The 24,189-nt window shown below is 38.3% G+C and overlaps 1 protein-coding gene across 1 annotated transcript in view; it reads right to left on the bottom strand.

Moving 5' to 3' along the window:
- Positions 1-24,189, bottom strand: part of Map3k5 (mitogen-activated protein kinase kinase kinase 5) — a gene marked incomplete in the record, with an annotated part of 214,421 nt that overhangs the window by 55,437 nt on the left and 134,795 nt on the right. The window contains 4 exon segments of the mRNA XM_005390462.2: positions 517-653; positions 4,539-4,666; positions 10,360-10,493; positions 21,498-21,579. Of these exon segments, the coding sequence (XP_005390519.1) occupies positions 517-653; positions 4,539-4,666; positions 10,360-10,493; positions 21,498-21,579 (481 nt within the window).

Here is a 24,189-nt window from a genome sequence, read left to right as displayed (position 1 = left end):
GTCAAAAGTTTACTAGTTTAGAAATTTCTTTTAAGGAAAATTTGTTATTAGTTTAGTTTGTTATTTTAAAGAATTTATAAATTATAATTTCAGTTCAATGCCTCAGTATGTGATACTTGCAAAAAGAGGGACTGTATTATTTTTTCTAATCACTCACCCACTGATTCAATACAGACATAAGTAGTGATTAAGGGCAATGATATAAAGATAACTCAGCCTGTCTGCTCTTTAGGAATAGGGATCAAGTTCTGCTTCACTTTAAACTGTGGCACCAACCACCACAGAGCTCCTAGAAAATATTTCCAGTACAAACCCAACCTGTGGTTGAACATGGCTAAGGAGTTTATTCCTTAAGTGGAAGAGATAAAACATGAACATAAATAACTAATTCAGAGTAGAGTAATATATGTCTACTGTTTCAAAGATTTACTTGCTCTTCTAAATTAATATGCATAATTGCAAATGACATAATTACCTAGTAAGGAATTCATGAAAATGCATCACAGTGCATCCTACCTTTATATCCCGGTGAACTATTTGATTGTCATGGAGGTATTTTAATCCTTCCAGTATTTGCTTTGTGTAAAAGCCAATTGTTTGCTCATTGTCTTTTAATGGACCCCATTTGGAACGAAGGAGAGCAGAAAGACTGCCTGTAAAGAGGAGATAAAATATCATCTACATAAGCTCTTTAAATCATATGAAAAAGGAGATCCTAATTTGAGCCACTGTTCATTGTTTCTTCACAGCGGCCCAGGTACTATTCCAGTTACTTGGGCTCAAAAATGAATACAACAGGATACAAAATCAACATGCAAAAATCAATAGCTTTCTTGTATATCAATAATGAACACACTCAGAAAGAAATGAGGGAAACATTTCCAGTTACAATTGCTTAAATTAGCTTTAAAAAATGTCTAGAAATTAACCTAACCAAGAAAGTGAAAAGGCTCTAGGATGAGAATTACAGAGAGGTAAAGAAAGAAATTGAAGAAATTAACAAAAGGAAAGACCTCTGTTGTTCATTAATTGGGAGTGGCCAATTTATCAAAAGCAATCCACAGATTCAATGTAATTCCTATCAAAATATCAACAAGTAAGATACGGTGGTCCACACCTGAATCCCAGCATTCTGAGAGGGTGAGGCAGAAGGATCTCAAGATTGAGTCCAGCCTTGTTGACTTAGTAAGACTGTCTCAAAATAAAAAAGAATAACAAAGGGGTGAGGATGTAGCTCAGTATAAAGGTCCTGGGTTCAGCCCCCAGGTTCAATCCCTGGGTTCAATATCCCCAGTACAATAAAACGAACAAAAAAATAAATAAAAACAAACCCAACAACATTCTCTACAGAACTAGAAAAAAAAAATCCTGAAATTTATATGGAAGTAGAAAAGACCTAGACTAGCCAAAATAATGCTGAACAAAAAGAGCAATGTTGGAGACATTGTAATACCAGATTTCAAGTTATACTACAAAGCCATAGTAAGAAAAACAGTATGATAATGACACAGAGCAGACATGATGGACCAATACAATAGAACAGAAGACAAAGAAACATGTACAACTGTCTGATTTTTGAAAAATGGGCCAGAAATGACATGGTCAAAGACAATCACAGGGGACCAGGGATATAGCTCAGTGGCATAAGCACCTGCCTGGCAAGTGCAAGGTCCTGAGTTCAATTCCTGGTACAAAACAAAACAAAACAAACAAAGATAACCACAGGAACAGAGGACAAACAAGTTCCTGGGCCCATTTAACCTGTTACTCATTAAAAACATGATTTGTGTTTTCTTCTGAGGTAGACAAAGACTTAAATGCAGTGTTTGCTAAACAAACTGTCACTTGTCTCTTGGGCCTACAGATATCTATTAGGTAACTTAAAGTGGAACAAAGCTTGATCTTCATTTTGTGAAACTCTGGGTCAAATCCTGCTCAGCTTTACACACAGGTTTGTTAGTCATTTAGGGAATGTCTGTCTAAAAAATTGGTTAAATGAGGTTTATCAGCCCAACTTTAGCCTGTCTCATCTCCTTTTAAGACAGAGGATACCAAAATAAGAATTACAGAAATATTCAGCAACATCCCGAAGTCCAAACCGAGGGTCACCTAGAATCGCAGCAGAGCCTCACTAGACTGAGACAACTACAAGCAAGAACAATCATCTCATAGGAACAACCTGCCCCTATTCCTCCAGAGCTAGGAAACCAGGGCTGAGATAATGATCAACCGAACTCCAGTTAATCCTGGCATCCCAAAAAATTGGTCTTTGCATTTTGTGAATGGACCACTCTGATCCCCAGCTTAAGCCTTGGGCCTCATTTAGTTCCTATCTTCTCTTTCCTTTGTTAGAGGAGGCTCCATCTCCGTCGGAGTGGTGCCCCCTCATTTCCTCTTATAGTCCCATTATACCTTTTTCCTGTAAATTCCAGTATCACTGAAGCAGAGACCCATACTGGTGGGTGCTGAAGAAAAGGCAGCCTCTTTTTAAAAAAAAAATAATTTTATGAGTACTCTTTTGATATACATAGCGATCACATTCATCATAGGTAATTTGTACCTGTACATGATATATCTCAATGCTTCTTTTTCTCCCATTCCCCTCCCTTCAGCCCTTCTTCCCCGCCTTATTCACAAAAGCTTTGTTCCCATTTTTTCCTTCTATCCTCTTTTTTTTCCCTTCCTTTCCTTCTCCCTGCCCCTTCCCTTGTTCCCCTCCCAATTTGAACATTTTCTTCCTACTGCCCAGTATCTATTGCACATCTCGGTCTTTATTTGCACTTTCAGTTTCTCACACAAGGGAAATAATGTGGTACTTAAACATGTGTGTCTGATTCATTTCACTTAAAAGTATGATCTCAAGGTGCATCCATTTACTTAAAAATGTCTCAGGTTTATCCTTCTTTATGGCACAGTAGCACTCCATTGTATAAAAAACCCCACACCTTTATCCATTAGTCAGTTGATGGGTATTTGGGCTGCTTCCAAGACTGAACTATCACAAATTGTGCTGCTATAAACATGGGTGTGCTTATATCACTACGGTATGATGCTTTTAACTCTTTTGGGACAGCCTCTTTCACAAATGGTGCTGGGAAAAATTGGATTTCCACAGGTAGAAGGTTGAAACTAGATCTCTGTCTCTTACCCTGTACTAAAATCAAATCGAAGACCTATATATAAGACCAGAAATGTTGAAACTTCTGAGAGAAAGCATAGGAAAAACACTTGAAGCGATAGGCACAATGCAGAGACTTCCTGAAAGGACTTCTAAAAATAGCAAGAATCAATGAATGGGATTACATCAAATCAGAAAGCTTCCATGCAGCAAAGGAAACAACAGAGTGCGGAGATAAACTACAGGATGGGAGAAAATCTTTGTTAACTACTCTTCTGACAGAGAATTAATATGTAGAATATATAAAGAACTCCAAAAAAAAAAAACTCTAAAAATCCAAATAACCCAATTAATAGATGGGCAAATGAATTGAATAGACACTCCTCAAAAGAAATGCAAGTGGCCAAGAAGCACATGAAAAAATGTTCAACATCTTCAGCCATTAGGGAAATGCAAATCAAAACTATACTGAGATTGTATCTCACCCCAGCCAGAATGGCTGTTATCAAGAATCCAACAAAACAATGAATGCTGGGAAGGGTGCAGAGGTTAGAGGGCAAGGTAAGAGGGTTTCTATACGGTTACTGAATGTAAACTAGTACAAACAGTATGGAAATCAGTGTGGAGATGCCTCAAAAAACTAAAAATAGAAATACCATTTGATCCAACTATACCACTCCTTGGTATATCCCTAAAGGAATTCAAGATAGCACACTCTAATGATACCTTTGTACCCATGTTTATAGTGGCACAATTCACAAGAGTTAAGCTATGGAAACAGCCTAGATGCCTGTCAACAGTTGACTGGAATAAGAAAATGTGGTATGTGCATATGTTAGAACATTATTCAGCCGTAAAGAAGAATGAAATCTCATCATTTACAGGAAAATGGGTGGAATTGGAGACTATCATGTTAAATGAAATAAGCCAGACAAGAAAGTAACATGTCACATAGTTTCTCTTATATAAAAAAGCAAAAAAAGAAACTTAGAATGCAGACACTTAGGGCTGGGGAAAGATATGGGGGAGAGATAATGGGGTTGAAAATAATCTAAATATGTTTATGCATGAGCCAATACACAAAAATGAACTTTGCTATTCTATGTTACTAATATACATTAAATAGAAAAGAAATCATGGCTACAAAAATATTCCTACTCTGAAGATGATCATTCTACCCATACAGACAAATAATAGGCCAATCAATTGCTAACTTATTTTGGATCATGAAGACTAATACTAAAAAGGTCCTGATATTTATATACTGTCTCCTAACAAACTTGAAGGTAATGTCACCTGTCTAATTTTTTTTCCAGAATAGACAAATTAAAATCTACACTCCAGTAAATCTCATTCAATGTTACTCTTCCTCCAGGCCTTAGAAATTTATATTTTGGAAAGAAAGCAAAGAAGCTCTTACCTCCTGGGACCTGCTCCATGAAGATTTTAATGAAGCCATTCTCACTGAAAGAGCCCAGATACTGGACAATATTTTTGTGCTTCAGATGCTTATGCAAGGCTATTTCTTCATGCAGGGGCTGAGAGTATCTGAAAAACGTGCAAATGTCAGTGAGCTAGTTATTCACTCAGATTTTGGTGTATAGATTTAAGCAATACAAATTGAAAATGTCAGCTGTACCCATAAATAAAATCAAAATGACTACGTAAGGCCTTTATTTTTTCCTAAGGCAAATTTGGTGCGGTTTCACCTGTGTGAGGATAAGGGGGAAAGGAGCCAGCTACTGTTGTAAGCTCTTTGTATATATAAACTCATTTCTCACAAGTAAATAGTAAGGTGCTATTACAATGCGTATGGTAAGAGAGGGACATTAGCTCACAGTGAGGATGACTAACTTGCCCAAGATTACAAAGTTACTAAGGGACAGATTTAAGAGTTGAACCCAGAAAAACAGAAATCATCTACATAGCTTATTGTCCATAATAACATGACTCTCTCTTACATAACTTTAATAATCTAGGAGAATCTTGGCCATGAAGACAAAAATCCCAAATAACTTTACTATCCATTCTAGAACTTGCTGGAAGCTCCATCAATTTATCAAGAGAAAATAGTCAGACTTTAGTCAATAAAAAACATAAAACCATTTCAATAGGAAATATAAAACAGTAGTAGAAAACATAAAACCATTTATATTCCATTTTAAGCCCATTTTTTCAAAATCCTCAACTTTCTGTGTCCATCAAGCCCTAGTAGATCATAATTTTTAGCTAATCCCAAACAAGCCTCCACACTGAAAGATTAGCTTTACACCACAGTTCAAAGTCTTATGCTTGGTGTCTGTTGCTGCATCAAATTATTATACAACGCATTTTAGATTTCTGAAACAGACCAACACTTCTGATGGTTATAGAAGCACTGTAAAGCTTGTAAGTCCAGCAATGTAAGTCCCAAGTCCAATGTAGCACTAATATAATACCCCAAGCTTGTCAAAGAACAAAATTTTAACAAACTGAATTTTACACGTCTAATTGGGTTTCATTTAGTGATTCATCAACTAGCCAACATCTAATCCAAATAGACAAGAGTTTTGCAGGCCATAGCAGAACAGTCAGTCTCTGCAAGGTACCTCAGTCAGGAATGAGGTAACAGCTGGTGCAAAGTGAAGTGATTAACACTGGACTACTTCAGGTTACTCTCTTGGGTACTTTAAAGCAGAGGGGACTTTGTTACTCTGCTGGCTCATGATGACTGGGCTCCTTTCAGTTACTGTGATCCTCCTCTTTTGTTTTGTTTTTGTTTTTGCTTTAAACTGGTCCTTTTGGAAATTTCCCTACCACCTCTCTGCTGATTTCTGAGAAGGTCTAAATAAACAGTTCAGGTTTTGGTTCTACGACATGAAACCTGAATGCAAGTGATTCCTTTTTGGATTGATCTGTTGCAGCTTCATATAGGAACTCAGTTCAAATCACTGGATTCCCATAAATTTTATTAAATAAGCTAAATATGGCAGGATGTCAGCAACAATACAGAGAATCAAAGCCAATCCCTAATACACATGCTTACACCCAGGCTTACATACTGATACACATTTTCGTATAGTAGAGGCTACAGGTGTGAAAGGCACTGACTGCCAAGACATTAAATGCAAACTTGCTGTCCCATGACGCTTCAGTCATACATGTAAGAAGTGCTCAGCTCTTACAAAAACAAACCCATGGAGACTGAGTGGATCTTTCTGGAATGTCAGCAACAAATACTAGCATTGATTAGTATTGAACACTGTTTTATGAACCTCTTCTGGGTAGCACTAAAACTAAAACAATTAGCAGTTTACAGACATCAAAATTCATTTCATTCAAATAAGTTTTTTTTTCAGTACCAAGAATTGAAATCAGGACCTTGCATTTGCCAGGCAGGCACTGTGCTGCTGAGCTACATCCTTGGCCCCTGAATAAGCTTTTACAACTTTATATTATTGTTCAGAAAACAGCCAATGACAACAGCAAAACCTGTGTTTTAGACATATTCGTCATTTGTTTTTTACTTTAGAACTGCTTCAGGAATGAAAAGGGCAGGTATTACACTAATCTCGTTAACATGATATTGTTAGAGATAGCAACATTTTGATAATTGCTTGAATGAGGTAACACAAGAAATACTAATATACAGTGTTACCGATAAAATATTTGGGTAATGACTCTCAGTTATGAAGACATTTACCAATTCCTTTCTTCCATAACACACTGACACTAGTTCATCTTTTTTTTTTTTTTTTTTTTTGGTACTGGGCATTGAACTCAGAACCTCATGCTTGCCAGGTAGGCTCTGCGCTGCTGAGCTACATCCCTGGCCTTCATTGTTGCTTTTGATATGCATTAGCGGCAAGTACTGTGCTTATACGTATAGATTCAGGAATTAAGATCATTATCCTGAAATAAGTTATTAACTCAGTTTATTCTGAATCAAAGGACTCCCATCTCCTGACTGTCTATTGAAAATAAACAATGACTGCTTAGATTTAAGATCCTGTGAAGGTAACTATTCCCAGCCTCTCATTTAAATCAAGGATAGCTCAAAATTTGCAACGCTAGTCAAAGTCCAGCTAAGCTAAGGATAAATGCTATGCTCCAATATGGAAAATATTTGGAACACCCAGTAATCTTCATGAAATATTAAGTACCAAGCACTACATAAGGATGAAACAATAATGTGTTCCAGTTAATAAACTGATTTTCTAAGTAATACATGAAAATTATTATTTCTTCTCAATTAGCTATAACCACAAAGAAATGCTATAGATAAATGGAGGTACTTGTACACATTTACCTTTGAAAAAAACTATTCATCCATCAGTTTTGGGAGACCACCCCTTCTGAGTGAAATCTCCACTGGTAACATTCCAGACAAATGTTTCCAGCACTGACTAAGCATACCCATTCCCGGACGGCTTCTTAAAGAGTACCAAGGTCCAGGTCCACCCTCTAATTTCAGAAGGTGAAGCTTGATCATCTGATTTTTCAACCATGCAGTGCCTAGCATTCCATTTTTGGAATGCTCATGACAAGAGAACATAATACATTTTTTTCTCTTCAAATTCTTTTTCTTGAATTTTTCCAGGTAACATATATGAATTTCATGTAAAAATTCTAAAAAATTGGAATCTTCAGCATAAATGGGTTAAGAGCTCCCTAGTTAAGTGTAATATAGAGTTGGATGTAGAATATTTATAGAAATAAATAGTTCAGGAGTGCGTAGAATGTTAGAGTTTGAGAAAGCCAACCTGGGATTAATAACTAACCAGGGATAAATTAGGAAAGTGTACTTAAAGCTATGACCTCTTTCTTCCAACCACTCTGATTCACATGCACAGTCCCTCCCATTACCAGCTTCCCCCACCAGAACTGTGCATTTGTTATAACTGATGAACCTATAATGACACTTAATTATCACCACATTACGTGACTTGAGCTTCAGAAAGATTTCCATGACCTCCCTAAGGAAGACTGGACTAAAGGTAGACGAAAGAGTAAACGTAGAGACAGATTAGGAGGTGGTTGCAGAGACTGGATTTAGGGTTGGACGCGAGCTCTGAAGGCTTACGCTGTAGTGTAATCATGATGATGGGAAAGAGTAGGAAGATTCGGATTATTACAGTAGATGGGACAACAGAGCAACTTTCTACTTAAGAGTACATGTGAAATGTGAGAAAGAGAGGAATCCAAATGAGTGTTGGGTTTTAGGTGAACAGTTGGTTGGATGCGCTGATAATTGATAACAGGCACAGGGAATACTTCGAGAAAAGCACATCTGGAGATAAAAAACCATGTTTTCATTTTGGCTGTGTTAACTTTGAGATGCTTGTAGACTTATAAGTGGAGATACTGGACAGAGACATGACCCAGGGCACTTAGGGCATGTCCTTTCTAAGGAAGGCTGACCATGTCACCCTGGCACTCTGTCTCAGACGAGTGGCTTGAGGGCATCCAGCAGAAGCCCATGCTGGAACCTGCATTAAAATCTAGCCAATTAGGGATAACATTAACACTAAATAATTCAATTCTTTGTCTTTCAAACTTTGAACACACAACACCTGAAGAATATACAAAACTGACTATAGAAGCTCTGTCTCACAGAGAGAAGACTTAAGAAAAGACATGAGGCCTCAGAAATCATGGGGTTAAGAGAAGAGAAAATTGCTACTTGTAGACAAAGATCATCAGGAACAAGACTAGAGAAGAAAATAATACTGTTCAGCAGAAAATATTGTTACTAGAGCTGTTCAGACTCCTGAACAACTTTTTTGTTCCAAAAAATGATTCCATTTTCTGCAGGGTTCAACTACGTATGGTTAGAACCATTTCTCCAAATATTTCTTTTGTTCCTTCCACTCTTTTGCTGATGGCCTTCCCAATTAGCATATGTTACATCTTTTGTAGTTGTCCCACAGTTCTTAGCTATTTTGTTCCTTCCTTTCCTTCCATTCTTTTTTCTCCTTGCTTTTCAGTTTTGGAAGTTTATGTACCTAGACATCTGTTTCTGTATGCTATCTACTTTTTCCATTAGAACCTTTAGCCTAATAATTGTAATTTTTAAAAATTACAAGTCTGCTAACTCCAACATACTTTCCATGTCTGACTGGGGTTCTAATACTGGGGTTCTACTACTTGCTAAAATTTTCAAATTGTGTTGTCTTTTAGTGTGTCTTGTAATTTTTTTTTTTTTTTTTTTTTTGGCTGAAAGGAAGACCTAATGTACAAAGTCAAAGAATAGCAGAAAACAGGCCCTTAAGTAATGTGGTGCTGAGGTGAGGGTGAGAGAAGGGTTCTGTAGTTCTAGGATTAGACTGTGGATCTTAGCCTGTGTTCCTGGGCTGTGAACTTCACAAGGGCTTCTTAGTTTTATCTCTTTAGGTGGGACAGGATGGCTAGAAGGGGCTTAGAGTATGGCATTTTCCTTCCACTAGTTTAGTTAACCTCTGCTAAAATAGTATCCTCTGAGGGCAAACTTTGATAAGAAGAATAAAATGATCTTGCATATTTAAAAAATGCTTTTGTCTTTGCTCCTTGCTAGAAGCACAAGGTGATTTTTCTCTAATATCCACTAGGATGACCTGGCAGAGCTTCATAGGTAAAATTCACAAAATGCAGTCCCTCCCTGACTGGGTCCCCCATGGATTCTCAATTCTCGGACTTGTTCATACTGAGCTTCTAGCAATTTATGAGCTGCAGTGCAGGACTTCTACCCAGCACCGTTTCCCCTGGGGGTTTTTGCTCACAGATTTCCACTCCAGTAAGTTATGACTTTCCATATTCATCTGTCTTTCCAGTTTGGGGGGCAGCTTCCTGTCTTTCACCAATGGATCCTAAAGGAGCTGTTGATTTTTAAGCTTGTTCAGCTATTCACTTGTTAGGATGGAATGACAACTTCCAAGCTCCTTATATGCTGGACTGGAAACCTACTTGTGATACAGCTTATTCTCCATCTACCCATATAATAAAGCACCTTTATCCTACATCACCTAAGCCCAATACACATAGGACCGCTCTCTCTTCTAATCTTTGAGAGCCTGTCCTTCCCTACCAGGGTTTTTCCCACCAATGTTTTTCATTTGAATCACTGCACCATGCAGGAGATAAACCTGAGACAGAATTGATTAACGTAATGGACTTTTCAGACAGTTTCATTAATTCAAATATCACCAAGTATTTTCTAAAATGCTATCAGCAAAGCAATGTACTTTCAACAAAAAAACAACTTTTATTTGCTACAATTACCGTACCTGCTATCTCTCTCAGGGATTTCTTTAATAGCAATTCTGACTTGGTTGCTCAAGTCCCGACCTGCGTAGACTATTCCATAAGTGCCTTTTCCTAAAACAACTCTGTCACCATTTTCATCATATTCATAGTCATACTATTGGAGAGAAAAGGGGGAGGGAAGATTGAAACATTAGTTGCGGTCAACATTCCAATATCAAGTTTTGCCAAAGGTACTGTTTATTTTATCATGTGGCTTTAACAAGTGAGACAATGAGATAAGGTTCAAACAACAGCTTCAAGCACCAAAATAAATAAATAAATAAAGACAAACTCTCAACATAAAGCAGACAGTCTGTTCACATTTATGATGGAATATATGTTATAAATACAGTAGGAGCTACACAGTTAATCTATAAAAGCCCACTTGAGGTCATCACACTATTTGGTTCTGTTTTTCATTGATTCTGAAGGTGTATATAATTGGCATCAATAGCTACCAAGATCTATCACAGCTAATCAATCTTCCTCTTGTTATTCAACTTTCAGTATAGTATTTTATATTGTGCCTTCAGAATAAAATCACTGAAACAACTTGAGTAAGGAAAAAATTATAAGGTCTGATTAGTTGATGATAACAAAGGATTATTTTTACTTCACCCCCAGGTTCCCAAGACCCAAAAAGACTTTAAAAGATGAAAAGTTACCTTTGATGTGAAAGAATGTATCTATAGCCATGAACCCCCAAATGTCAAACATGTCAGGCATATATGGAAAATTGGATTAAAGTAAAAGGGGGTACAAAGAACATTTCATAGAGACTACCTCAGACTTGGAGGAGTCATTCAGAAAGGTATGTTTTTGTCTTGGACTGGAACTGTAGCATTTAGGACTATTGGATGATCAAGTTATGTCCCTGTAGAAACCCAGTGTAAAACTACAGACCAGCAGGAGAGATAATAAGAACAAGCTCCTCCTGGTATCTGCATTTTATGGAGTGTAAAACTGGTAGCCTAGGGGCTGGGGATTTAGCTCAGTGGCAAAGCGCCTGCCTGGCAAGCTCAAGGTCGTGAGTTCGGTTCCCAGTACCGGAGAAAAAACAAAAAAAACAAAAAACAAAAAAAAAACCTGGTAGCCTAAAGTTAGATTCAGCTCACAGAAGGATCTGGGTTGACCCTTTAAAAATGATACAGATAGATATAGACTTCTAATACTTATAAGCCAGAAGACTTAACATTAATACTGATAAATAATCCATGGGGAGGACTATAGTTATAGATTTTTAGCCTTGAAATATATAAAGAAGTGATAAAAGTACGAAGAAAAATAGACAATTATAAACTGTAGTAGGTATATAACAGAGCTCTTCTAGAAATAGATAATAGTACAATTAATAAGTTTAATCTAAAAAATATCTCTGCATAGATGAAAGCTATATTATAATTGATCACACATTAGGCTACAGAGAAAAATTCTAAAGAGCACACGCCAAAAAGGCCAGTATCTTTGAAAACAGAATATTTTGAAAATAATAACAAAGTTTATCTTACTTTAAGATAATCAATGGCTTAAAAAGATATCATAAGAATCATAAAATAATTAAAAAATGAGAAAAAGGTATTATATATCAAATCCGATATAGTTATGTAGATAAAATTTTTCATGACCTTAAAGAATTTCTTTAGAAAAGAATCTTAAAATAAACAAGTTAAACAATGTTCAAGTTAAGAAAATAGAAGAAAAATAATCTGTTACTAGCCAGAGACAAAGACAGGATGCTGTGGTTTTGGCAAAAGAATGGAACAGAAACCTATAAGCCTTCCTGCTAACTACACGTAGGTAAAATATAATAGATACACTTAGGAGTGCTTTGCCAGGCCCACAAACAAGTAAAAGTGACTACAGGAACTAGAAATAAAGAGGCAAAAGATCCTAGAAGGAAATCATGAGAACTGAGGCTCCTGCAGACCAAAGGGCGTTGGGAGGAGATGAAGGTGGGGTTTTAAATTTCATTGTTCCAGGGCAACAGTTTGTAAAATCTTTGTGTGAAGGGCCAGATAGCGAATATTCCCAACTTCATAGGCCATATAGTTGTTGTAGCAACTATTTAATCCTGTCAGTAGGGTAGGGTGGAAACAGCCCCATAGGTATAGACACAGATGAACATGGCTGTGCTCCAATAAAACTTTACTTAGCAAAGAAAAGGCTGCATTTGGCTCTTGGGCCATACTTTCCTGACCTCTCATCCGGGATCTGAGTCTTAACATCCATGAGGGCATAGAAAAGGTAGTTAGTGCCTACAGCCAGGGAAGAGCTGGAACACACAAAACCGGCCCTGGAAGGAGTACAACCAAGTGAGGTACACATTAGAAAAACAAGCCCATTGCCCTGGGGGATGGAGAGAATGCCAATCTGTCTTAGCCAGAGCCAGATGGGAAAATAAATCTTCCCTGAATATGTTCAGTTGACTCTCATGCTGTGTGAAATTCATATGTACACTTATTATAATCCTTCTAATGCTCTTGAGCCTCCATATCCCTGCAGTGGCTGGGGAAACAAGGTATAAACATTTTAATGGGATACGCCCTTCACACTAGCTACTCAGATTTCTCACTGATTGTGTATCACTGAATTTGAGCTAATAACCAAAACTTAAAATATAAAAGGGACCAATTTACCAACAGTGAATCGATCTGACAAATACAAATCCTCAAAAGTTCATAAATCAGAAACTGTAGGTGTGTAAGCTTAACAGAGATATAAAATAAGACATTTTTAAAATAAGAAAGGATACACTAGTCCAAAAAAGACTGGTGAGATTTGAGACAGAATCAAATGGAATTTCTAGAAATTGAGCCCTAACTAGGAAAGATAAAAAAATAAACCAACACTCAGATATGATATAGGGAAACTACAAAATACTAAGGACAAAATGAGGACTTACAAAAGGTGGCAGAGATAAAAGGGGTTAATTATCCACACAAGTGGCTAATCAGACCGTCTGTAGGGACACTGGAACATGTAGGTACGAGCTCCAACTTATTTGTTTGCTGCAGGAGCCCAAATAGAAGGCAGTGGTGGTAGTGGGGACGCCATGAGCCCTGGCCTCCCTATCGTAGACCCTGCTGAGGCTCAGTACAAAGGCCACGCTCTGGAGGGAGGTGACTGCTCTTTTGGTGGTTACACAGCATCCACCCAAGGCACCCAGGGGTATGTATGTTAGCGAGCACACCTATCTTGGTTACCTAATGTAACCTAATGCTGAAGATGACCTTGTCCAAAGCAGGTGACCAAGAAGGTTTGCAGGGGAAAGGAATAGACAGCAGAGATTTGTTAGCAATTTGCCAGAGTTAAGCAATTTGCCAGGATAAACCTGGGTTCCTCCGAAGAGGCAGTAAAAATACTTCAAACAAGCCACCTGCAGAAACCTAAGACTCAACCAGCTCCTGTGGTCCAGCCTTCTGCAATGCTAACCTGTGTGTGCTAGACCAGCAAGGACCATTAATGGAGAAGCTCCATTTTGCTATGTGTCCCATACACACTGAACTTAGAATTGCCACCACCTGCTATTAGAATAGCACTTTATAATTTTAAAAGAAAATACCACACACTTTCAAAAACTTATCTCATTTGACTGCCATAACAAGTCTTGTTATAGTAAAGAGGGTCTCTGATTACCTTCAACTTATAAGATATTACATTAGAAATAATCTTTTCCATTAAAAATGTCCAAGTTATGGTTTAAGACCAAATTCTAAGAGTTAAGATTTTATGTTCTTTCCACTAAGAATGCTGTATGGAAACTGTATTACTGCAGAAGAGCTTGCAAACTGACTGTTTTTCCAAACACCCATTTTATGAAGATATTTCAGCAGATGTGTCAATATCCACTGAGCTTCCACTCCTTTGCAAGCAGACATCTGATAACCATTGTCCTCTTGGATTCTATTCTTTCCTTTCCTTTACTCCCTATATTAAATTGATTGACACATGCTATGAGGTTCTCCCTCTGGAAATCTCAAAACTGCACGTCACAGCTTTATCCTCAGTGCTTCCTGGCTTCTTGCTGCTTTCAGGATAAAATATAAACTCCTTGGCATGCATGAATGCCCATCAGGATCCTATCATCACCTCTGCTGCCTTTTCTCTCGTCCAGCTCCTCTTTCTGAGGAACTCTCAGGGCAGTTCCTTAGACTGCTGTGCTCTTTTCTACCCACAGAATTCCACCACATGCTTCAACACCAAGCTCCAGAGGCTTCCTGAACTGTCACCCGACCCTCGAGAGCAGGGCTAGGCTTTGCTGGGCTTCCAAGGCCTGCTCACCTTTATTGTGCGCGCACCACTCTGCCTCCTCTTTCCCACTCCTCTGCATCCCCACCGGGCCTCTGAGCTCTTTGCGAACCTGGACTTTGAGCCCTCCTTTAGCAGTGTCTGGCTTTCAGTAGATGTTGAGCAATTATTTCCTTAATTAATTAATCAGGCTATAGAAAATGGGATAAGAGTCTTTTTTAAAAAGATGTGAAAAACCAACCTTTAAAGTCAGTATTAGTTTAATTTTGATTGGAAGCAGTTTGCCACAGGGATGTGTATACAGCATGGTCAGGAATATGTACATGCTGATGAGGCTGCTAAGACTTCAGTCTCCCTCGGGAACCTAAAGCACTCACAGACTTCTTCTTCTGAGGTAAAGTTATGAATATAAAAAAGGCGATATTGAAAGGACGGTCGGTGTAAGAGACAGGAGGCTGGTCTGGCCTATAAAAACAGAGAATCGTCCATTCCAGAAAAACAAGAACAGAGCCAGGGCCAACCATGCAGGGAGCAAGGTCTAACGGGGAAATACAGAATAAAAGTAGGGGAGGCCTTAAAAAATAAAGAGTACAATTACACGGCTTATATATCTTGCATTCTATTTCTATGGCAATAGGTTAGCAAATCAGGTTGTTGCTAAGGGAGACAGCAAATGTATTTCAAAGCAATGATGGGAATGTTTCTAGAACCATCCTTTTATTGTTGCCTGCCCAGAACAATCTAAACTGGTGGTGGAAAGAGAATTGGGCGTAGGAAGACAACGATATTGACAAGGTCAGACAACAAGATGCTGATTCACTCAGTCCTTGCCCTGTCCAGGGGCCTACAGAGAAAGGTCCACCATAGAAAAAGCGTGGCACTTTCTTTTTAGACTTAATTTTATTACATGAATAGTCCCCTCAAGGATGCAAATGGCTGTTTTGTTAATTTTCAGTCTGTACTGCCTCCTTAATGTGTAAATGCCAAAAGATTAATAGCCCTTAGCATTAATAGACTGGCAAATACAGCAGGTACAGATATCTAGCGTGGTAGATCTCTCCTTTCTCCAATCTCTACTCACGTATGAACTCCTTCCTCTGCCAAGAGGATGGAACTCAGGACCTCAGGCACATTAGGCAAACGCTCTAGCACTGCGCTGCAGTCTTGGCCTACAAAGATGACCTTCTTCATCAGCCTCCTTGAGTTCTTTGTTTAAAATTGCACATCTCTGTTACACTGTGAATCCCTACATCCCTGTCTATTTTATTTTCCTCCTTAACACCGATCACTATACATTCTACTTATTCGTGTTGTTTATTGTCTGCCTCTCACTAGAATACAAGTCCAATGAGGGCAGGAATTTTTCTCTGTTTTATTCTCTGCTGAATCCTGAGCATCCAGAGCGATGCCTACCACACAATAGGTACCCAATAAATATTTGCTGAGTGAGTGAATGGGGTCCACTTACACCCACTGATGTGGATGAAGAGTATTTTAGGCTGAAAACATCTCAACAAAGGGCAGCTGCAGTAAAAAAATTAAATTTATAAAACCCTCCCCAAAAAACCTGATTTAAACTTCTTTTGCTGACTTAGGCAAAGCCTTCTGAAAATCCAGTTTCCATAAATTCCCCTCTCCAGGAGTTTAAACCAAGTTAGATGGATCATGAGCACACACATGGGAAACTATCAAAACTTTTTGTATTTTTCACTTGTTTCTTCCCATTTGTTTTTCTTCACTGTCCAACCACCTGCTTTGCATCTAAGTCCTAACCCCCCTCTTCCATCTGCAGTGATACATAAACACTTAACTCCAGCTGTTTGCAGAGCTACTTTATGTGTTAAGGTGCTTCCACTGACTTAACACTGTAGATGAATAAACTCTGTCTCCTCCTGTTAACTTCTCTTTGTTGGTTAATCTGCAGACCCTAACTACAGAACATAAGTGGATAGAGGCAAAGTTTTTCTTCTCCCCTCCCAACCAAATGATGGATAGCAAATTGGTACTCCTATCACACCATACTTTAAATGATATGTTTTTGCAGACAGTGAGGTAACTGTGGGTGTTCAGTTCTGCATCTGTACAAAAAGCCTGACTATGATATTCAGTCTTTCACTGACTTAATATTGATTAAGCAAGCCAGGTTCCCAGCATCTACTCTGCCCTTTCAGATCCTGTTTCTCTCTTCGCAGTTGGAGATATTTAAGCACCTAGGTTTTGTCACTCACTGACTTGAACCCTTCAAGGCCTTCTCTTTGAAGTTCCTCTGCTTAGATCCCAGGCACCACAGGACTTGCTGTGACTAGACAGAAAGAGACCCTGGTCCTGGGTTGGAATGTTAACAGTCTAGGACAGGCTACCAAGGGACAACACAGTGCTAGGACAGAGGAGTGTGCAAACATGCCATGGGACGCAGAGAAAGGCAAAAAAGGGAGCCGAGAAATGATTTAAAGAGAATAATGACCCTTGAGCTGCACTCAAAAAATAAAGATGCAGCCACAAAGTGGAACAGAGCCACAAAGGGTGTGGAGTTGGGCACCTGCCTGTCAAGCCCAGAGGCAGGAAAAGCAAGGCCTGCCAGTTCGGAAATGGGAAGGGATTTGGCATGCTGGACGACAGGGTGGAGAGGAAATGCTAAGTCAGAGCTGGAGGGTTAAGGGCATTGTACAATGCAGAAAACTCCTTCTAAAAAGAGTAGTAAAAATGGTTTTTAATTTGGGGAGCCACAGAATTAGTTCTGTGCGAGAAATCGCCCCAAGATGACAGACAGGCTACATAAGGGATGACAAACACCTGAGATCAGAGGAGTGAAGACAGCATGACATAAACGGCCGGAGGAAAGATGGTGCATGAGGGACAGGACGCTGGGCAGAGCTTTCTCTGAGGTGTCTGGCATGGGGTACTGGGTAGGTAGAAGATAACAGGGACCACAGCTAGTAAGTATTAAAACCCTAACGGCTAGCAGTAATCAACTGCTTGATGAGAGCAATTCAAATTTACTAAGACACTAAATTACTTAGAATGCAGGTTCACAACCCTTCATGAGAACAGACAGCCTTCACTCAAAATATATGGCCTTATATCCAATGGAACCATCTCTGTACAAAAACAAAATTACTCTGCGAAGTCATAGTGAACTATCATTGAAATAACCTTGCACAATTTGTACTACTCTTGAAAAATTATTTTAAAAATTAAACCTGGGAAAGGACATTAGCGATTGTTTTGTTCAACTCTAATTTCAGACGTGAAATCATCTTAACCTAGTGGGAGCACGAACTTTGTCCAAACTTACAAAACTGAGTACTGGCAAAATTAGATCCAGAGCCCAGGGCATCCCACAATTACAGCACTTCAAAGAAACTTTATTACTGAAGAAGGAAAAACAGATGCTAACGGAGACTTCTAAGAAGTTTTTTAAATGCCAGAAAATCTAGGCACTAGCTTTGAATTTGTAGTTTAAAAGAGTCATCCTCGTGGTACACACCTGTAATCCCAGTACTCTGGGAGGCTGAGACAGGAGGATCACATGTTTGAGCCCAGCCTGGGCAATTCAACAAATTAAGGAGACCCTGTCTCGAAATAAAAAAGGGTTGGGGATGTAGCTCAGTGGAAAACCTGAGTTCAATCCCCAGTACTTCAAAAAACAAAACAAATGTTAAAGAGCTTTTCCTATATAAAAGCTTTTCCTATATAAAAGTCTTTTCCAACACTTTTATTTTGTCATGGGCCAAGGTACACAAAAACTTCAATAATAACTGGTGTATGTATTGAAGCAATTTTATTCCACTTCCAATTATAGTAAAGATTAGAGAATGATTATTTAGTATACAAATATCAATCATTATATAAAGATGATCTCTAAAGTAATTCTTCTGGTTTAGAGTATAAAAATGGGAAATAGAGGAAGTATTTTTGGTATATCATTCATGGGCTGTTAGTTTGAGTTCAGTTGGTGGTAATGAAAATAAGAAATTCATTTCAACCCAGTTATTTAGCATATTGATAATATTATAAATGGAAACCTAGAAATATCTAAGAAACATTATTGAATACATAATGGAGAGTTATCATATATTATGCAAAAGTATAGATTAAGGCTTAATAACTCATTGGCATGGCTATGGAAGAAAATTGGGAGGAAGAGCTAGGTGGATCTCACATCCTCCAGCCCCGAACAGTACCTTAAGTGTCCAATAATGTTACACCAACAGAACACCCACAAAGAGACATGGCCAATATCATTAACTGTGGCAAAAGGGTGAACTAAACCCACACCCTTAAAAAAAAAGGATGCTTGAATTCTTTGTACAGGATAGAAAGTCTATTAGGAACACTGTAGAAGTCATTCTGTGTCACAGATTTTAAATTACTCTGATCAAACACAAAGGACAGAAGTGTAGGAATGTTTTCTAACATTAAAAGAATTGTATTCCTGCACTTACCAGAGAAGGGCAGTTAGGAGCACTTTGATGAATCAGAGCAATATTGCATAAGCTGCTTTTTGTGCAGTCAGTGGATTTACCTGAACCCTCTGGATACCTACCCCTGGGAAGAAACCTTGCTATTTCTCTCATTAGTTAGTTGGTCATGGCATTTGTCACATAATTAGCTACTCAGGAAAATGCTCTGACCAAACCCAATCCATATATTGCTATTGAAATATGGATCACAGAATCTTGATCCTGGATCCTCTTGATAGCTTTTTTTTTTTTTAATGATCTACTTGATTCTTTTTTTTTTTTTTTTTTTTTGGTACCAGGAATTGAACTCATGACCTTGCGCTTGCCAAGCAGGCGCTTGTGTCACTGAGCTTAGCCCCAGCCCCTCTACTTTCCTCTTGACATGAAGGAGAATGAAGCTTGGAAAAATCACCTAGCCAAATTCATCACAAATTCTAAGGCAATTAAAGCTGTTTGCATATGGTTAAACTAGTCCCTAGGTGGGGGTCCCCACACCATTGATTCAATCAATTACAAAAGTCAATCTTGCCTGACATAGTTACCATTGCCTGCCTCTGCTGTGAATATTTCTGGCACAGCACATTTAATCCCTCAAAGATGGAAACAAAATAAAGGACAGATATTGCTGTTTTGTTTTTTATAAGAAAGAACCCAGCATTATATGACATTGCAGAAGATTTAATGGATTTTCCAGTCTAACCCCCTCATAATTTTATATTATCACTGACAGAAATGTTTCATTCTCATTATCTTTTATCCTGGAAATTGCTGTGTACCAAGTGATACTAAATTTAACACAAACAAAAATAGGGATAATGAGGTATAGTCAAAGGAGCTTTGAAGTAGGAGTTAAGAGATCTAGTTCCCAAGGATATCTTAAGTAAAAAAATATAAAATTATAAATATAAAACACACAAATAAGAAGTATTATTAATTACTTCTATAAACATCAAACTAATACATGGGAAAAGTATTTTTTTCCAAATTAGTTCTATCATCTTTTTATAACTTAATGGAAATGTTTAGGCTTACCTAAGAATATCAGAGCTAAACAACTACTAGATAACTATAGAACTTAACTATAAACAGTTAATAATTGGTTACTGCATAAATTTTCCCTCAACTGTCACCCTACCTACTGATTTGGTATTTTTACAGGAAGTTCAGTGTGTAGAATGACATTATCAAAGTGATCTGATAAATAAGTAGACCAATCAAGCTGATACTCTATAGTTCCTTCAATTTCACTTTAACCCTAACAATGTAATTTTAGGTATTATTTTGTGCTATGATCTGAATACCTATGTCTTCCCAATGGTCACATGTTGAAACCCGAATCCCCAAGGAGATGGTATGGGGGGGTTGGGGGAGGTGATAGATCATGAGTGCAGAGTCCTCATGAACAGCACCATGGTCTCATTAAAGAGACCACAAAGAGCCAGCCCATCTCATCTATCATACGAGGACAGCAAGAAGGTGCCATCTATGTGGACAGGCCCTGCCAGGTCCAGAATGCTGGCACCTTGGACGTCTCAGCCTCCAGAAGGGCGAGGAATAAATTTTTGTTGTTTGCATCCCTTAGTTTATAGTATTTTGTTGTAGCAGCCCAAATGGGCTAACAAACTTGGACACAGAGCACTATCTCAATCAAACACCGGGACGAACTTGGAGAAAACGGTGGTCTGCAGTCATGTCTGGAGAAGTGTCATCCTTCACACACTGGCCATGCTGGCATGCTGGTCAGCACCCTGAAAACACTCCAGCATGGATCCTCGCAGTGGTGGAAGGCTCTTCTTTACAGGTGGCAGAGAAGCTAAAAGCAGGTACTCATAATGCGTTATGTTTGTGAGACACAAGTAAAAAGGATTCTGGTTGAGAGAAACAACATGCAGGGTGTCTGTGATTATATCCTCCCTTTATTTTACCGACCTTCCAGGTTTTCTGCGCAGTATACCACTGCGGGCCACAGCGGGGCCTAACATCCTGAATCTTCACTGAGTTTTTGTGTGTCGGAACTGCACATAGCTCAGGGGAGAGAAGGAAATGTGAAAGGGCACAGTGGCCCAAGCACTGAGGGTAATCAACACACCAAGGATGAAGCAATTACTATCGGATAAGTAAAATGCCCAAAGCACAGTACCCTGAGGAAGAGTTCACCACTGTTTCCTTTGTAGCCTTTTCTTTTTTTTTTTGTTTTTTTAAAAACAAACAAAACCAAAGGCCTTCCAGAAGTTGGTTGAAACATTAATGGGAACATTTAGATTCTTGCTGAACCCCTCCATCCCTCACCATCGTTCACACAGCCTAGAAACCCCACCTCCATTGGTTCCTTCAGCGAAGCTTTAAGTATTTTTAAAAAATCAGCCACAGGGTAAGTTTGTAGATCAAGTAGTAAAACCAGTCGTTACCTCCAGGGAATCACCTTCGCAGTCTCCTTCCTCCACACCTCTGCCCTTCTCTTCGGTGATGGTGTTCACCATTTCAAAAAACCTACAATGACAGGCAGCATCCATAACACGTATAATAAACCCATCCTGAGTTGAAAATCACAACAGAAAATGCGCTTAATATACATCACTGGCCAAACGTCCTCGCTCAGCTTAATCCACCTTTAGTGTGCTCAGAGCACTTCTACTCCCAGATGGCTGGGCAAAGAAATCTCAAACAAAGCTTATTTTATAACAGTACGGGATATCTGATATAATTTATTGAATACTTGTATCCCCAAGGTGCTGGCAAGATGATCCAGTGCAAGTTATTGCTTGCTCCCCCTTGTGCTCTGGTAGCTGGCTGCAAGGGTGGCTCGCGGCTGTCGTCCAGCATTGACAGAGTATGATAGTGGGTAGCCCTGGCCTGGGGAAGGGTCAAAATTTGAAGCACAGTTTCTCTGCTGAATACGTACTTTTTCACACCATCATAAAGTTGAAAAATCTTAAATCGAACCATTTCATTTGGGGGTTGTCGGTAAAAGCAGGTACAACCCAAAGTGACATCAGAGCAAAAACTGAGACCTAAGAGAGTCTCTACAATTAGGTAATGAACTATCAGGATCAATGCCCAAAAAATGTAGTTTTTTTTTTTTTTTTCAAAAAGAAAACCCAGATTGGTAGGATTTTCTAGACATTTCCAATCTAATGCCTTACTTAAAACAAGTATAATATAATAGATTATAGAATAATGAGGCTGCACAGGGTCACAGAAATGTCACCAATGTAGACCTGGATATCAGACCAAGATTACTAGGACCTATGTGATCTTAGAGTATCTGCGTGATCTTAGGCAAGGCCCTCCGCTTCTCTGTGCCTTTAATTATAACGCAGGGAATATGTATGTATCTATCTCTTAGGCTATTGTGAAGATAATTTAGAGTAATATTTGTAAGTGCTTAGCATAGTACACTTACAAATATTAGCTAGTGCTGTTTTGCTGGGCCTATTATTACTTAAAAACATAAAAATAACTATATTCTAATATTCCAAAGTATTTATTGTCTCTAAATTTGGAGGTGACTATTTAGCCAATGTAATATTTGATCTCAGTTACTAAGTCCTCTACCTGAGCACTTCAGTATTATACATGAACTGTCCCATAAAGACAGTCTGTGAAATACTGATGTGAACAGGAAAGGCTGGCTTGCATATATTTTAGTGACAGAGCCACCTCTCTTTTGATGATGAACATTTTTCTTCAGGAACTCTTATAAAGTTTTATTTCTGGAGATCATTTTAGAGCCAAGCAATATAACTAGAGCAAGAGATTTTCTCCCTATTTGGAGCCTAGTCCTTGAGACAGGATACCTATGATTTACATATGTAAAGTAAGGGAAGTACTACAAACAAGGACTGGTGATCTCACAGGCAGGTCACACTGTGCAAGGATAGCCCAAGGGCACAATAAATTTTAGTGTGACAAGGAGTTTACTAACACACCTCAGAGCATTCCCATCTTTGTACTTCATTTCCATCCATCCATCCATCCATCCATCCATCCATCATCCATCCAACAAATACTCATTGAGTATCTACTAGGATCAAGAACTGTCCTAGCCATTGGCAACATGACAGTGACCAGAGTCTGTTTTAAAGTGCAGGGCCTATTTATGGAGCTCACATGTAGTGCCTGCTTCCTACTCTTCCTTTCCTTCTACATGGTCAGTAACAAGAAAAAAAAATTTGCCAGGCTTGACTGGGATAACAGAATGTTCTAAAGAGGATTAAATACCATGATGACTTCAAACAGAAGAAAATTCAACCAAGAGGAAGAAAAACATAAAAGAAGTTTTCAAAAATCTTGCTTTAAACACAAGCTTTAAATTCAAAGATAAAAACACGCATCAGCCACTATTCCAAATATTTTCAGTATGAACATCTCTAGGTAGAATATAACTCAGTGGGACATTAGCTCAGTATAAATTTTCAGGGCTTGAATTATATAGTCACAGGTTTCTGGTTAAAAGCCCCAATTTTGTGATTATTGATGATATGGTTTTAAGCTAGCTAAACTCTCAGTTTTATTTTTTTTTCCATTAAGATATTAATCCTACCTACATAATACGGTTTCACTGAAGATTAAAATAAATACTAGGTTAAAGGTAAGCACTCCAGAAATCTTTGCTGTAATTATCACAGAAACAAATGAATAGCCTTGAGAATTTAAGTGTTAGCCCAACGTTAGACCACACATAAGCTAGGAATTCTTTTTCATTCCCAACTCTTTCTACCATATATTTTGTGATAAAACCCTAGCCAAGAACTGTGGATTAAATCTTTTTTTTGCACCAAAATAAAAACAAATGACTGCATATTGTAGACAGGATATCAGTCATTTATAATGGGGTCAAATGGTGATTATTTGAGTAAAATAACCCCCAGTACAATTTAAGTCCAAACTGGCTTTCATCTGTATTTTACCTTCTACATTGTCATTCACTTCTCTACTAGTCAAATCAAGGGAGACATATGTGGTAGGATTGAAAAAGACAGTGAATATTTTTAAAAACTGTATTATAGTAAAAGATGCAAACCATGAATCCTTCTCAAAATACGCTGCATCACTTCAGACATACTTATCCCATTATTCTTGCAACTTTCTGAAGCAGTT

Source organism: Chinchilla lanigera, unplaced genomic scaffold (assembly GCF_000276665.1).
Source record: "Chinchilla lanigera isolate Chin_1 unplaced genomic scaffold, ChiLan1.0 scaffold00038, whole genome shotgun sequence".
Lineage (NCBI taxonomy): Eukaryota > Metazoa > Chordata > Mammalia > Rodentia > Chinchillidae > Chinchilla > Chinchilla lanigera.
The sequence above is the reverse complement of the archived record's forward strand: the minus strand, read 5'-3'. Positions and strand labels throughout refer to the sequence as shown.